This window comes from Corvus kubaryi, unplaced genomic scaffold (genome assembly GCF_017639235.1).
Source record: "Corvus kubaryi isolate FWS band 111438036 unplaced genomic scaffold, C.kubaryi_AGA036_p1.0 split3-73, whole genome shotgun sequence".
In the NCBI taxonomy this organism is placed as follows: Eukaryota; Metazoa; Chordata; class Aves; order Passeriformes; family Corvidae; genus Corvus; species Corvus kubaryi.
The window spans coordinates 14,664,445-14,680,792 of NW_024582091.1; the positions used below are offsets into that span (position 1 = coordinate 14,664,445).

The window sequence follows — 16,348 nt, forward strand, 5'->3', positions numbered from 1 at the left end:
GCCTGTCAATACTATAAATACTAGAAAACCCATTCTACTCAGTGTGGTCTTCTGATTTCAGTGCTGTACCCTGGCCTTTGCACAAGTTACCACAGTCTTGGAACTACTTTCAGTTAGCAGGACTGTGTTGCTTCTAGGAATTCCCACCTGAGCCTGACTGCTCCATTAAATGATTCTTTATTCTCATTTTGTTTAGGTCTTGCTCTCTTTCTAAGAAGTGGAGGGGGATTCGCCTTTGAGAGCTTTCCTGGCCATAAAAGAGAGAGTTCCTTGTGGCCTTTGTATTACTCAGGTTATATAAGGGATGAAAGAGCTTTAGGGTGCCATTGTCCACTCATACAGGAGTGGAAATAAAGCTCCAAACTATTTGTCTAAGGCTTATTACTTAGGTCTTCCTATAGTGTTTTCCTGAGTCACCATTAAAAATGGTATTAAAATGTAGCATTTGATCTTCAGGTGCAAGTGTTTTTACTGATGGAACAGGAGCTCACTGCTGATGAAGATATTTCCAGGTAAATGCATAAATTTCCTGCTTGTTAAACTTTGTAAAAATCCCTTGGTATGCTGATGGGGAGTTGAGTCATTCTTCAGAATAATTTGTCTTAGAGTTGTTGAGCTCAAATTAGAAGGACAAGTAAAGGGTAGTTCAGTCTGACTGCAGTACCAGGGACAGACTGTTCAGGACAAAACGAAATCCTGCTGCCAGATTGCTCATAAGTCACTAAGGTAAATTGTATAATACAAGTGTCTGAGTTCTTACAGTGTCTGCCTGACTAAAATGACAGTGCTGCTGCAATTAAATTATGCATGGCATAGCTTATACCTTTTCTGTGTCATACACTTATTCTAAGTAAGACTGATGCACTTTTGTCTAAATAAAAGCATTGTTTCTTCTAGTATTAGAAAAGTGAGGTAGATAATTTTTCTTTTTTTGTTATCCACTTTTATCTCACCTACCTTCTGTACAGTGTGATCCAATTTCAGTCAATGCTAGCAGCAGAGGCAGATTTCTCAAATGAGCCAGAGTTATTTGCCCAAGTTTTGCTCACTTTTTTCCTAGGTTCTCTTTGTGTATTTGGAGGGTTTTCCCCTCAAATAAAGTAATATCAACATGACTGGCAATTTTAAACTTTCTCTAATTTGAATATCTGGGAACAAGATACAGTACAACAAATTTATTTTATATTGACATTTTATCACATATATATGCATACAGAACTGCACTCATAGCACAGCCTTGTGTTTGGATTTGATTTATGAATTCAGGATTATGCTGGTAAATAAAGAGTTGTGTGTTTGTAAAGGCAAGTAAGAAAAATCAAGTTTTCATTGTGGCAGAAGGTTGTTATGACTCACTTCCCTGCAATAATATATTTTAGAACTTCTGGCCCATCTGTTGCTGGTTTGGAGACAACTTATACAGGCGGCAATGGTTTTTCCACATCCTACAACAGCCAGAGGTGGTTGAACCTGTATTTGTCTGCTTGCAAATTTCTGGACTTGGCTCTAGCTTTACCATCTGAAAACCTGCCTCAATTTCAGATGTGAGTAGAAGACATTGTCATTTAAGTTTTTGGATGTTTCTCCATGCCTCTTGGTAAAATTCCAGTGTATAAAAAAGTCTTTGGCTTTCTGTTTCCCTTCTTTCTTTGGACAGCCAGCACAGCCCATAGTTTGTTCCCTCGCAGTACCTGAGTGGCCCCCAGGGCAAAAGATGCTGCACATCAAATTAGCTCAAGCTGGTTTGATTTAGCCTGTGGCAAGAGATTTGCCACACTTGAGAGATCATCAGTAGTAGTGATTTATTCAAGTATTTTATTTTTAAAGTATTTAGTTGCAGTAATGCCTAAGAACTCAAAATACACCCACCCATCTCAGTGAGTAATGCATGAGATCAGATCTTAAATTACTGTTGCACAGTCTGTTTGGAAGAGGTGGCAACAAACCTCCTTAAAAAGGGGATCCCATAGGTTTTTATTGGTCAGTAGTAGGCATGTGTGCAAGCTGCTTCTTCGATGCCTCTGCAATCCTGTTCCACTGGAAAAAAAAGAATGCAGAACAACTGGTATTTGCTGGAAATCCTGGGAATGAGAGGCCACAAAGGACAAAAGAAGGTGTCTTGTCTCTTCCTTTACACTGCACACTAGTGACTCTGTGAGGGCTCCTGCCCTGGCACAGCTCTGTAGACATTTGGTCACCCCTAATTATCCTGTAGTTTAAAGACACTCATGTGGGTTAGAGGCTGGAAGGATTTGCACACACTGTGTCAGGGTGTGCCCTGTAGCATTTCTAAATCTAATGTTGAAGGCTTTTTCACTTATTTTCTGGGGACGTAGCTCATAGTTCTTGTCCAGTTCTCCAAGCTGTCCTAATCCTTGTTATTAGCCAACCTCATTTTATTTAGGTCATTACTGTCATTTCTGGAAAGACAATATATGCTGAATAGTCATACTGTTTACTGTGCAGTTCTCATGGAGGCTTGAATTGAAGTTTTAACAACAGAAACTTTTATTTCCTTTGTAGTTTATAGTACAAGTAGCCAGTCCTTGCAGTGCAGCAAGGCACAGGTAACAGAATGGTCCACTTGGTCTCACTGGGCTAGGAATGGGTAAAATAAATGAGTTTTTATTATCAGCATGGTATATTGAGAACATTTTGTGTGTACATATTGCAAATATGCAGCAAAACTTAAGCAACATGTATTTTATGATTCAGAACTGCTTTCAGTTCTCTTGCACACAGTGAGGATGTGAATACTACTGGTTTTAGCTTCTCTGCCTTATCTTGTTCTTGGCATCCTTAAATAAGATACTCTAAAGGGAAAAGATAAGGCCATGTTACCTCCTGCTTTTCAGAAAGTGCTTTTCTTATTCTTTGTTGTCAAAGACTAATGTGTTCTTGTGAGGGTTGACTTGGGTTTCTTTTTTCCTCCCTCCTTCTCTGATACTTCACTAGATTTCCTCATCCATTCATATCTTTGATTGATCAGAAAAGCCTGCATGTTCAGTGAGGATAACGTCTGTTTGTGTTATCTCATGGCAGGTATCGTTGGGCTTTTATTCCAGAAGCATCAGATGATTCGGGCTTGGAAGTACGAAGACAAGGAACACATCAGAGGGAATTCAAACCCTATGTGGTGCGTCTGGCAAAGCTGCTGCGAAAAAAAGCAAAGGTGTGTTGCTTTCTTCTTTTGCTTTTCACTGAAAAGTTTCATGTACAATGGCTCACAACAGTCTTTGGTTCTTGTATATTGTAAATTTTTTTAACAATTAAGAGGGGAAAGGATTTTTTTCTGGTGTAGATTCCAGCTGGAGTAATCTCAAGTCAACATCAGGCAAAAACCACATGTAAGTATAGAAAACAAGTCAAACAAACAAAGAAACCAAGGCCCAAACCGAACAAAAAAGCCCCAAAATTAATCAGACAACAGAAAAATTCATAACCTGCTATGGTCAAAATGATTATGATCACTGACTTTGCATTTCTAAATCAAAAGTATTATTTAAATAAAAAGTAAAATATACTCCTTTATCTAATATATTTTAATATAAAATCACTTTCAGCTGGTCATATATGTAGATACTAGTCTGACTACCTACTTTTTCAAGTAGAAAACCAGTTTTGTTAATAACAAATATTTAAAAAACTGTTGCATTTCTAAACATGACAGAACCAAGAGTGTTGAGACTAAGCAGACCCTGGGACTGTGATGAGCAGAAGGTGGCAGAGATCAGTAGAGACAGTTCTGGGGAAATCTTGGCTGCACGGTTTGTAGAGTGGGAGCAGAGTTAGCGTTGTCATTATGCTGGTGCATGGGGTGGATTACTCCCCCAGTTTGTGGGGTTGGAGGCCTGATCTGCTGATGGAGCTGATGGAAGCTGCCCAAGCCCTGTCCCCAGGAGATCCCTTCTGCTGCCACAAAGTAAGAACATTGCTGTCAGATATTTTGCTGCTCCTGCTGTGAGGACAGAGCCCTCCTGGACAGGCAGTTCACTGGGAAATGTTGCTGGGTGAGCTGGGGAAGCAGGGAGGAAGTGCAAAGCCAAATGGCAGAAAGTTTTGAAGTTTTATTCTCAGGTTTCTCTCTGGTAGCTTGCTGTAGCTACTGCATTTACAGTCTGTAATGTCTCCAGTGAGTAAAGAAACTACTGCTGAGATACAAGTGGCTACATTAAATTTAAGGATAACTTAGTTGCAGGCAGATCTGAACTATTGAAGTAAGGCTCACAATTATGGGGGATAAAACTACTATCTGAAGCATATCTGCATTCTGCATTTTACCATTTTTGAACCATGAAGATGAGACTAAATTTATCTTCTTGTATGTATAAAGGAGTAATGAGTTTTAAGTGGCTGCTCCTCAGGCATAGCCTCTAACCCTGGTGTTCAGTGTAGTCTCAGTTTAGAAAGTTGTCACACTCCAGGTAATATCTGCACATGAATTTATACATCATATGTGATTTATAAATACACATGCTGCTGGTAAGTACTGTATGCTGAGATAGATGCCTGAAGTCAGGACTCCCATAGTATGCTTCAAGAATTCAGAAAACTTCCTGGAATTTCTGGAACCCCCTAGTCATGGCAGCAGTTGCACACTGAACCATAGGTAGGTGTATGATGATGAGATAAACATGAGCTAATGAATATTGACTTCAGGCCATTTCTTCTTTATGCAGAGGAGAATACTGTTATATATAGCTGTGGGGTTTTCCTAGAAAATAACTGAGAAAAATGGAGTGGATCTTAATTTTCCTTCATGGCATTCTGACTCATGTTTAGATTCATGTAGTATGGTGTTGCTCAAGCTCTGTTATCTGAGGGAAATGTTCTGAAAAACCTCCTTCAGCAGTGCTGGAAATAAACAGAGGCACAAAGTGGCAGTGCTGTTTTTGTCTAATAGTGTCTTGGCCATACTAGCTTGAGTCTGCCATTTCTGAATCATGGACTTACCGGGGTGGGTGATTTTTCTAGCTGAAGCACAGCACCCAACCAAGCAACTGCACGGCCTTCACGGCAAAGTATTATTTTCATATATGAAATGCAGTCTGAAAGTTCTCCTCTTTCCTTCCACAGGACAAACAGGAGGACTTTAAGACGGTGGTTTTGGAGGGAATGGAGATGGCCAAGCATCAGGTGAGGGTGGCCTTTGATGCTTGAGTTGCAAAACAAGCTTGCCATAATAATACCATCACCTCAAGGTCCTGGACACTATTTAGCATTCAGTAAGAAGTAAGAGGGATCAGATTTGTTATAGAACAAAGCTGAGAGATTTTTGAGGTGAAAGGACCATAAGGACCCTTATTTTTACAGATAACTTTAATTTAACAAAAGGAAAACTTTTTAGAGTTGGTTTCCTATATGAAATAAATTACTAAAAGTTAATGTTAGTTCTAAGAAGAATTATGATTGCAAATCATTGTAAAATTAAATCATAATTTTTGTCAAACTGCAGGTGTGAAACACACAGTCCCTGGTTGGTCTCCCTCAAATTAACTGTTGTTTTAAGCATCCATGGAATTAGTGGTGTTTGCTTAGCCAATAGTGCCATGAGGAAATGGCTTGGACAGGTTGTATTTCATTGCTCAGAGTTGGTATTTGCACATGCACCCCATTTGGTTGGCTGCTGTGTGACACCGACACTTGCTGCATGCTGGGGGCACTCCCTGCTCCCCGCTGGGTAATGCTAAGCATGGTACAGAAATAGTATGGAAGAAACTTCCCTGTGAATACAATGAGAAGTTTCTTAAGGAGAAACTCTAAAAATCAGTAGCCTCATTTAAAGAAGGAGGCATCAACAACTCATTCTGTGTTGGAAATTTAGTCTTCCCTTTGCTGTGGTTCAGTGTGACCCTTTCTTTTAGAAGACTTGTAAAGCTAAAATAGTGATCTCCTGTGGCAGGGAGCCAAGCCACCAGATACATTCATATTGAATTTAGACCTAATTGGGGTTTGTGAAATAGTGCCCTGTAGGCTCCTCAACTGCAGGACAGTTGCTTAATTTAAAGGGAAAAAACTGTATTTGTTTAAGTATCATGTCTTGAAAACAATCTATTTGCTCAAAGGCTGTGCAGTCAGTGATCCTTACCTCATGCTCTGCTCCCACTGCTGTCCTTTCCCCTTCATTCTTCTTTCATTACCAAGTGGACCCCCTGCCTTGGCCACGGGCACTGCCAGGGCAGTGGGACAGAGGTGCTGGTCAGGGTGGATCCACAGGTGGCTCTTCTTGGTGAGGCCTTTGTGCTTCTTTTCTTCTTCCTTGCAGAATAAAATCCAGTATTGCTGGAATTCTACTTTATGGTACAAGCTCTCTGCACTGGTTTGTCAGTAACAGTACAAACAAGGTGTTTCCAGTGGTGATAGTACCTTACTGTCTAGATCTGAGTATGGTTTTTGACTCAGATAACAGAAATAGGGAAGAACCATATGAGAACCTGGATGTTGGTGCTCAGGTCTTTCAGTATGCAGATATTTAAGGCAGCCCTAAGCAGGGTTACAGCAGTGTGCTGCTGCTGGTGAGCATCTGGTGTGTGACTGCTGCCTTCGCTTGTGGGGTTCCCGAAATTCTTTCCTTTGAAATTCCCCCCATGAAATGGAAGGAACATAATCGAGTTTTTCTGAGAATACACAATGAGTAACTGAACCATTTTCCTTTGAGAACAACTTCAGGTGTTTCTCAGAAGGTCCATTTGTGTTATTTGTGATACTAAAAACAGCATTGCTTTTTGCTCTTCCCTAAAAGTCTGAACTCAAGCTGCAAAGTGAAAATGCTTTGTATCTATTTTAACCTCCTCTGGGGTTTATCATCACTGATGGTGGTGGTATCAGCTGGTGAAGTGTGTGTGTGTCACCAGAGAGGAAACTGCTTTGGAAAGCAGCTGAAGTAGCTCACAACTTCCAGCTGTCACCAGCTTGGGCCATTTGTGTTGTCCCATGGGGTGCTGCCCAGGAGCAGCTCCACAGCGCTGCATGCTGGCAGCTGCCTTGCTTTGGGACAGCCCTGGGCTGAGATGTTGGACTCGAATACCCACTGCAACTCCTCCATTAGCATCAGCTGACTGCCACCTGTACACTGCTAGCCACTGCCTCTGCAGGGCATGGTGGGGGGGAGCAGAGGACCTGCTTTGGAAGCTACACTTCAGCATTTGTGTGTTTTGTGGATAGGACAAATTTTTTTTGGCTTTAGAAAAGTACTATATTGTACATTAGTCTTTTGTTTTTACCTGTGCTTTTCCTGTTTTGTCCTGTATTATTTCCCATGTCTCTGTATTTGCAGAAAAACCCGGAGGAGGATGGCTCAGGGAAAACATTAAGCTGGGAACCAGGTCACTTGCTTTTAACCATCTACACCGTTCGCAGCATTGAGCAGCTTTTGCCTTTCTTCAATGTACTCAGCCAAGTTTTTAACAGCAAAGTCACAAGCAGATGTGTTGGACACTCAGGGAGCCCTGTCCTTTACCCAAACTGTTTTCCAAGTAAGGACATAAAAATGGAGAACCTCAAGACCTTCTCCAGCAAAGCAAGACAGAAGATAGAAGAAATGGTTGAGAAAGATTTTCTTGAAGGCGTCATAAAATCATGAACCAAACCAGTACTACTCAGCCTATATGTAGTGTAACTATTTAAATGAAATACTGTATCTTTCCCAGTTGTATAGTATTCTTTTCTTATTTTGTATGTAATGAATACTTAATGTTGTATTTAAGTTAAATATTTGTAAATAAGAGAAGCTCTGGATGTGGCCTGAATCAAGTTTAAATATTGGTGGCTCATATTGATTATGGTGCCTACTATTTACAGTAAATGTTTTGTTGTCTTGAGTTCTGTCTTTAAAAAAAAATGAAAAAAAAATACAAGGTGCACATTTTTTCAATTTGTTTCCAGTTTATTTTTGTCTTCTTTTTTTTTTTTTTTTAATCTATTGAAACTTGTGCTTATTTAATAACCTGTAGAATTATATTATGGCTGGAGTTAATACAGGACTACAATGAACTGTTTGTCAGAGGTAGACACCCTGAACCAAAGTATGCCAAGGAGGATACTGGTGTGTATAAAACACTGCATTCTGTTGGCCCAGCCCCTTCATGGAGCTGGGGAGCAGTTAAGGCCACAGAAGACAAAATTGTCTCTGTCCCTTCCCTCTCGAGTGTGATTATAAATTCTATTACTACAAATCACTTTCTAAATAATCTCATAAAGTATCTAATGAAGATAAAATTGCAATAATTATTATTAGCAAATATTCTTTTTCATTATATTGTTTCCCCCTCAAAATGAGGTGAAGTGAATCTGAAGTCTAGTGACAGCCTCTGTCTTACACTGTTTGCCCACAGACGACTGGGCTACTGGGGGAAGTGGGGATGATGTTCCTGCAGCAGCCATTGCACTGCAGCCACTGTGAGCATAGTCACAGCAGAGCTCAGGTCATGCAGCCATGGCCAGTGCTCTGAGGGCAGGGGGAGTTGGATTTCAGGCACAATGTGATGATGAACGAAGCTGGGGCAGGGAGGGGCAGAATTCCTTCTGGACACGGCCATGGCCTGTCAAGAAGTTAGACAAACTCGGGGAGGGCAACATTCAACAGCAAGAGCATCTCATTAAGAGGTAAGTTGCTAAAGGAGGTTAAGAATAAGCGGAGGAATATTCCACTCAGCTCTGATCAATCCTTGCTACTCCCAGGAAGTGTTGGCTATGTGTACAGCAGCACATGGTAAAAAAGGTAATATTAAAAGATAAGGGAAGTTGTGTGCTTTAACTGCCATTCGTTATATAGGCTGGGGTGGTGCTCCTTTTCCACCAGCGAGGTGGAAAACAGCCAGGCTCACTTCATGGGCGAGGGCATCTGCATTCTCCTGTGGAATGTTGGAAAAGTTAGTTATGCTGCTGTCAGCATGAGAAGAATAGAGCAAATATGTGATATTAAGGCAAGCATTTTCCTGCAAATGCTGTGTTCCCTATATTGCTCCATCAGCCATTGCCATCATACTGGCAGAGAGCAGCAGGTAGGAGCATGTGAAGTGGGGAGAGCAAGACCACTTTTGCTGTTGCCTTTAAGTTCAGAGCTGGGCTAACTTAACAGCAGCCAGAATTTTTTTTCTATTTTGCCTCTTATGAAATTGTGTAGTTAGGGGCTGCTTTGGTAATTTTCTTCTTAACCCTGAGCTCTCCAAAGGCTGCTTGTCTTTTCAAAATCATCTGGTGTTAAATCTGCCTTTATAAACATTTATATTTTCCTTTTGAAGATGAACATTGAGAACATTAAACATTGCTTTTCTAAATAAAAGAAAATCCAAAGTGATTTTTTGTGATCACTCTTTTTTTCCAAATTTAGCAGTTAAGTGTGATTAAATGACAAGTATGGAAACAGACTTCCTTCATCACCCCCCGCTAAGCAGAAGATTGTTTAACATGAACAAGCCCACTCATAAACGAGTTGTTTAAGCTCTGACCTGTGTGTCTGCTTCAGCATAGATTCTGACAACGTCCTCTGTTCCTGATGGACGGACAAATGCCCTTGACAGTTTGTACTTCTTCACAAGGGCATCAATTTTCTCCTGTAGCCCTGGGGGTGTCAGTGCTCGCCTTTCTGCGTCCGTTGTGTCAATAACACGCCTGTCTGCGACCTGTGGCATCAGAAACAGGATAAGGCAGAAATTCAGGGTTGGATATGTTGTGCTGCCTGGAGAAGAGTTCAGTCTGGGAGCTAATAAAGGGCTACTCAAACCCTTGGGGTCCCCAGGATCCCTGCTCAGCATCTATTAACCAAGTCCTGAGAGGCCTCAGCTGCTCAGTTTGAAAAAAAGGGTCAGTTCTGAACATGCCTCCTTGGTCAGATTGAAGTGAAGCTACAGCTTCCCCCAGTAGATAGAAACTTAAACTCTTTCCTCTGGTTTGTTTAGAGCCCAGAGCTTCCTTACTGTGTCTAATGGAATGCTGCCACATGGCACCTTCTGCTCAAGCTCTGTCTGAATGTTGGAAAGCATACAGAAGCAAGAAACATTATGTAACATTCAAGTTATACAAAGTGGCACAGCAAGAAAAATCCAGCTGTCCAGCAGGCAGGGGCCTTAGAAAAACAGGATTTTCCTAATTTGAAAGTTAAAATTTCTTCTTAAGTTAAAATTTGAAGAGTTTTGGTCAGATTTTTACATTTAACACAGCTGGCTATTATTTCATCATTTTTTAAAGTCATATTTCTATTTTAGTCCAAGTGAAATTCTGGTCCCCCCTCTGTGTTTTTTCCCAGCTTCTTTGCCCTACTTCTGCCCTTTAATGGTCTGTTTCAGCTTTAAAATAAAGCTTATCAGAATATGTGCAGGCAAAAGATGCTGTGAGCAGGGCCCCCAGAGGCTGTTGTAGCCTGAGCCAGCGTGGCTGGTAACGCACCTGGACCTTGAGCAGCCGATTGGGAAGGTCGGTGTAGAGAGCGTCCCACTGCTGCACAGTCAGACCCTTCAGAGCCAGGATTGCTTCAATAACCAGCATGTCTGAGACAGCATCGCCCACAGTCTGCCAATAGGGAGGGAAAAACACTGCAGCAGTCCACAGTGAAGACAGGGAGGCAGCATTTGATCAGTAATCTTCCAGCAGCGCCCAGCAGCAGCCTGACAGGAGCTCACAAACAGGCTAACCCTGCCAACACCGTGATTCAGTTCTCTCTGTTTTTACCTGATTAATCAGGTCAATCATGTTTTCAAGCATCTTTGCTGCTTCTCTTTTTTCATCATCTTTCTCCTCTTTCACCAGTTGTCGTATTTTAGTTTCAGCAGCTTTACTAAACAATACCTAGAGGAAAAAGATGACAGCTTGTCAAGATGAAACCAGGATCTGTGCAGTAGTGAGGAAAAAACTTTTACCATCTAAACCCAAATAGCCATCATTAATGTTTGCTACCATGAATTCCCATCCCCCCATAAAGCACAGAGGAGCTGGCGGCAATGCTGTGACAAAGACAGGAGTAAACAAGTCTGTTTTCAAACAAGGAGAAAAAGTCTTGTTTATAAAATTAGGTAGAGAGTGAAAAGACCTCCTTCTCTGGCTAATTCAACTAAAATTTTGTACACAGTGGCTGATCATATGTATTACATGCTCATACTTACTGTGCCATGTCCATTTGCCTCAAAATAAACACCCACATCAAACTCCTGGGCCTTGTGGTGCAAGTGTTTCACTCCTGTTTTGACACAGTGCACAGGTACCTGCAGCCCAAGGGTGTGCAGAGAATGGCAAGGTTACAGACTCTCCTCAGAAGGCAGAACTGAGCAACCAACTGAGTGGACTGTTGCAAACTAACCCATGTCTCATGGCCGCTGAGGCCCCAGAGCTAGAATGCTCCACTATTTCTGCAGACCCAATTAAAAAAGATTTCATTTATTCCTGTGTAAATAAAGGCTAATTAAAGAAATAAAGACATAAACTCCAAACCTTGGAAAATCCAATTTCGTTTATAGCTTGAGGGAACAGACTAGATTCACATACAAACAGAAATAGTACTGTCTCTCAATTCCTGAACATTTAGCTTGCTGCAGAAAATGAAACAATCACTGTCACAGTATCGAGGAGCCTTTACTGACTCACTTGGTTGCAAAGTTATAAAGTCCTCCATTTGTTTGAGAAATATAAAGGGATTTTGTTAAACATTTTTTAAATTAATAAAAGCTGACTATAATTTTTTAAGCTTTGCTCTCTTGTGTCTCCTTTGCCACCAAGAATTTTGTTACTACTGGAGGTTTGAAAGAGTAATTTATTTTTTCTTGATTTTAATTTTCCTAGCAATCATATTACAGTAGCATTTACTTTTAAAATAAACAAATGTAAACTACCTAGGAAAAACATGGAGAATACCTTCAGTGTTTCCTGGAGGTAGCGTGTGGAATTCCCATTGGCATATGCTGTTTGTACCACTGCCATCTTGAAGCTCTGTTTCACCTGAGCAAACCAATAAGCCAAGTTTTACTGTCCAAGAGGCACAGAGCCAAATGAGGAGGATAAATGGAAGGATAATCAGAACTGTTAAATGTACACTTAAAACTCCTGGGCATCAGAGGGAGGCACCAGCTCACTGAGAACTTCTGTATGTTTAAAAACAACATGAGTTCTGTTCAACCTTTATATATCCCATACTGATTTTTCTTGGGTCTGGATGAAGCAGCCCTTCAAGCTTAGACTTTCCAAACCCCTTTTTGGCCACAGCAGTGAGGTACAGGATTGATCTCTTTTTAAAGCTGGTACACTTTAGGTAGATGTAGAGAGACCACGTATCAACCAACACAGCTTCCTTAGCCTATATCATACTTTAAAAATTAAAATGCCAGCATTCATTTCATATGTTAGAGTTACCTTGGCAAGAAGTTCTTTTAGGAAGATACTAATTAAAGTTGCTATTTTATCTCCATCGATCAGGTGAAAATGGCCAGCCGTGTCCTTATAGTAATAAACAATTCTATCTGCATCACCATCAAATGAGCAGCATCTCTCATTGGGCTTCATGTCCAGCCCTAGTGCACAGAGTTACAAATGCAAGTTAAAGTCAGGAAAAGAAACAAAATCAAGTAATTTATTTCAGTGAGTGATTAGGAAAACATATTTTCTTTTCAGAGCACAGGTCTGCATACAAATGACTCTACTCAGGCACAGTTAAAGCCAGGATCCAGACGTGAGGCACAAGCATGCATCCCCAGCAGGTACTGCCCCTGTGCTGCTCCCAGCACTGCATTTCTCCAGTACACAAGCAGTGTGGGAAGGAGAAACAACACCATATCTTGGTGTTCAGATTTGGCCAGCAGTTGCAGTGAGAGGGCAGCTGTCCAATGGAGAACTCAGTTTAGTCTCAAATAATCTCATATCCAAACCAGCCTGCTCTCCCAGTTCAGGGGTTTTCTTTTATACACTTCTCAAAAAATTGATTGGAATAATTTCCTCACTGGTTTATGTCAATGAGTCAGCTGCTGGCACCAAGCTGTTAATTAACCCAGCCCTTCTGCAGGAACCCGGAAAAGTGTTTCTTCATAAAATAAATAACATTAATCCAGTCCTGACTGATCTTTGGACTCTGCCACCTTAACATTCAGAAGAGACCGTCAAACATATTTCAGCCAGTCAGAGAGATACTGTGCACTTCCAAGCAGTTTAGAGCAACATAAACTAGAGATATGCCAAATCTGGCCATGCTATTCCCTCTTTCCATTGCACAAGGAGAACCATTCATGCAGTCACTTAGTAAGGAACAGGGAGTCTACTTCCCCAAAAATGTGCACCCTTGCTAGACCCTGCACTTTCAGACCTGGAGATGAGATAAAGCAACATAAAATTACAGACTACATACCTCCAGGTGGTTTCTGGTGAACTTTCACAAAATCTGCACCACATAAGTGATTGAGTTTCTCCTTGGTTCCATCATTATATATGTGAATTAGCACCTCTTGTGGAAAGTAGGGCTTCATTTCTGATAGTTTCAGGGCTCCTATTCCATTGGCACAGTCAATCTTCAGGTGCCTCTGACTCTCTCCAGAGCAGTGAGACTTAGCGCAAGGGAAGAAGGGGCAAAGTGAACTCTAACCCTAGAGAAACCACACCTAGAGCATGCTGAATTAAAAACTTCAGGCCTTAACAGGCTAACAAACAAAAGAGATTAATTAATTTTGTACATTTGCACAAAGAAGACAACACCCACTATTCACCTGTTTTATCAGTTCCATAAAAGCTTTGGATAGTTTTTCATAATAACCTTCCAGTGTTGCTTTCCCATACTGCCCTTGGGTGTTTTGACAGCAGACCATGTAATGGAGCTGTGGTGTTGTCACCAGACCATAATCTAGCGTGAAACAAAAGGCACAATATTCAGAAATAGAATTGCAAATTAATTGCTGCTTAAAAGTTGTACAGTAAACAGACAAATGCAGTGCAGGAAACACAATGAAATTTTTCAAGTTCTCTTACGAAAATGTAACCTTCCCCTGCCCCCCTTGTATTAAAGCCATACAACTACCCTGAAATAAGATTGTTACAAGCAAGAATGGAAATGTGTCTAGGCTATTGCTTTAGGGCTACATAAAAGAGTCATATTTGCATTAAAAAAACTTGAAATGAGATTAGAATTGCAGAAGTGCAACCTACCATGGTACTGACCACCTAGAACCTGGACACCATCTATTACTGACTGGGACAGCTTCTTGCTGCTTGGCCTGGAAAACAAGTACAGCTGATAACCTTGGCAAAGGCATTTATCTATGGACTTGGGAAGGAAGCCCATGTAGAAGACTCAACAAGCTTCCTACCAGTAGATTTAGACTCACTGTGAAGAAATCTATACCTTTTTCTGTTGTAGGCAATTCCCAACGAAGTTTGAAAGCCAACACCCCCGGGGATTGCAAACACACGTAAAGTGCTGGACACAGGTGGACATCACAGAGTACCCACACAATTCCCCACCCCACACCACAATAAAGCATCCTGTTCAGAAGCAGTGCTAGGAAGTTCTTGTAGCTATCATGGAAGCTAACATAGCAACAGCATTGAAGAAGTTTTGCTTATTGCCATTATCATAAATTCAGCCACAAACAAAACATAATCTGGCTCCAGAGAGTAAAACATCCCAAAAGCATGAACACAGCACTGGCACTTCCATAGGAGCAGGATACATCTACAGCCTTTTGTAACTACCTGGTGTCTCTACCAATAAAAACCGAGGCATCTTTGTGCAGGTTCACTGCTGCTTTTTGGCAGATCTCAGTTATCACTTTCTGTAATTCTTGCTCCTCTGCATTTGCTAGTTGTGTGGCATACTCTTCCCAGGAAGGGTGCAGCATTTCTCCAAGAGGATCAACCAGCTTTACACCATTGTCTTCCTTAGTAGAAAAACAAAAGAACAAAGTATGTCTAAAAGTGGGGAACTAATAAAACCTCTTTGAAGACAGCCAACACATGGTTCAGTCATACTGTTTCTTTAAAAGTAGAGAAATTCTGGGATGCAATAAACTTAGCTGTTTAATTAAACCTCCAACAAGCCCCCAAAAAAGTACGATAACCAGCTTATTAAGTAACCAACTCTTTCTCCCTCATAATTTCGGTATGAAACACATTTGACATTAAAATGACATAAGGGGAGATTCTAATAACCTGCAATGCTCCACAGCAGCAGAAGTCTAAATGCCTGATTTGTAATCCCTGCATTTGCATGTTTATTTTTAAAACTTACAGATTTTACTCAAAGGTTCCTCTCTTCTCAAGGTTACTCCTAGCTTCCCAACATTAGAAAGTTACGTTGCAGGATGAAATGTTTTCTGCATTACACCATTTCCACATGAGAAAAAATCCCACTTGTGTGTACAGGGAAAAAGGTAACTTCAGATAGCTCAGAGATTGTATTTATAGGGAGCAGGCTAAATGCTTTAAGCAGGTCCAAGTATCTCCAGGATCTGGTCTCTCAATGCTATGATGAGCTTTGATTCCAACAAATTCATCACATCTTTCCACCCTTCTACCAAAACACTTCACATCATTCCACCAAACCGGTCACACGTTTAAGGAAAGGGCTGTTCTTACTTCAGGGTTGTGGGACGCTGTAACCATGATGCCAATGGTCGCTGTCACGGCTTTGGACCTGAGGACTGCCAGGAGGCCCATGCGGAACATGATGTGGTCCAGCTGCTCGGCCTTGGTGCGGAATCCAGCGGTGCCATACTGCAGGGTCAGCCCGGCAGGCTTGGGGTGCAATGCCGAGTACTTTCTGAGGGCCTCAGAATCCATTTCTAGAGAAGGAAGCACAAATGGAAGTGAGAGAAGACAAGTCACTGTAACCAGTTTCACGTTCTGAAGCCGGCGGGGACTTTTAGCCGCTCCCATCCATCTCTTGGCGGGACCGCAGCGGGGACCACGACCACAGCGAAGGAGTCTCTACACTCCCTGGAGCGCACTGGATAAACAGAGCGTGATCAGATATAAGCAGATCATGCACGGATGAGGCAAGGAGAGCCACGATTCCCAGTCGGCTGGATCCAGGGATCCTAACAAGTTCCCGCAGCGGGAGCTTCCCGTTTCTCACCGTGACATCAGCCGCCCAGTGCGCCCGGCCGCGGCTGCTTGCACTGATTTCCGAGCCCAGGAGCAGCGTGTCCTGCCTCCCTAAGCCTTTGCAGGGAAACCCCCAGCGGTGCTCCCGGGATGTTCCTCCCGGGCGGCAGCTCCGTGCGGACCGGGAGACGGACACCAGGCCGGGCCGGGCGGGGCCAGACGGACACGCTCCCTCACGGGCGGCGCCAGCAGCCGCCGCCTGCACGGCTGATTCCCTCGGGACCCCGCGGCGATGGCGTCCGGACGCGCCGGCTGGGACGGGACGGGACGGGACGGG

The 16,348-nt window shown here is 42.1% G+C and overlaps 2 protein-coding genes across 8 annotated transcripts in view; one reads left to right on the forward strand and one right to left on the reverse strand.

Moving 5' to 3' along the window:
• The window catches only part of DOP1A (DOP1 leucine zipper like protein A), a 60,576-nt gene extending 52,703 nt beyond the window's left edge, over nucleotides 1-7,873 (forward strand). For 4 of the 7 annotated variants that reach the window (XM_042017423.1, XM_042017425.1, XM_042017424.1 and 1 more), the window contains 5 exons: nucleotides 457-512; nucleotides 1,380-1,544; nucleotides 3,043-3,172; nucleotides 5,077-5,136; nucleotides 7,277-7,873. In XM_042017423.1, coding sequence (XP_041873357.1) covers nucleotides 457-512; nucleotides 1,380-1,544; nucleotides 3,043-3,172; nucleotides 5,077-5,136; nucleotides 7,277-7,582 — 717 coding nt within the window. In that variant the 3' untranslated portion in view covers nucleotides 7,583-7,873. The remainder of the gene's footprint in view (nucleotides 1-456; nucleotides 513-1,379; nucleotides 1,545-3,042; nucleotides 3,173-5,076; nucleotides 5,137-7,276) is intronic. The other 3 variants (XM_042017426.1, XM_042017430.1, XM_042017429.1) reach the window with 1 other exon arrangement.
• PGM3 (phosphoglucomutase 3) lies at nucleotides 7,865-16,342 on the reverse strand. The gene is made up of 13 exons (XM_042017431.1): nucleotides 16,043-16,342; nucleotides 15,544-15,749; nucleotides 14,662-14,846; nucleotides 14,116-14,183; nucleotides 13,680-13,813; nucleotides 13,325-13,520; nucleotides 12,340-12,497; nucleotides 11,845-11,928; nucleotides 11,100-11,198; nucleotides 10,669-10,785; nucleotides 10,387-10,509; nucleotides 9,450-9,623; nucleotides 7,865-8,852 (listed from the first exon to the last, which is right to left on the reverse strand). The coding sequence occupies exons 2-13, from the start codon at nucleotides 15,745-15,747 to the stop codon at nucleotides 8,766-8,768; spliced, it is 1,629 nt and encodes a 542-aa protein (XP_041873365.1). The 5' UTR covers nucleotides 15,748-15,749; nucleotides 16,043-16,342; the 3' UTR covers nucleotides 7,865-8,765.
• Nucleotides 16,343-16,348: the final 6 nt, after the last annotated feature.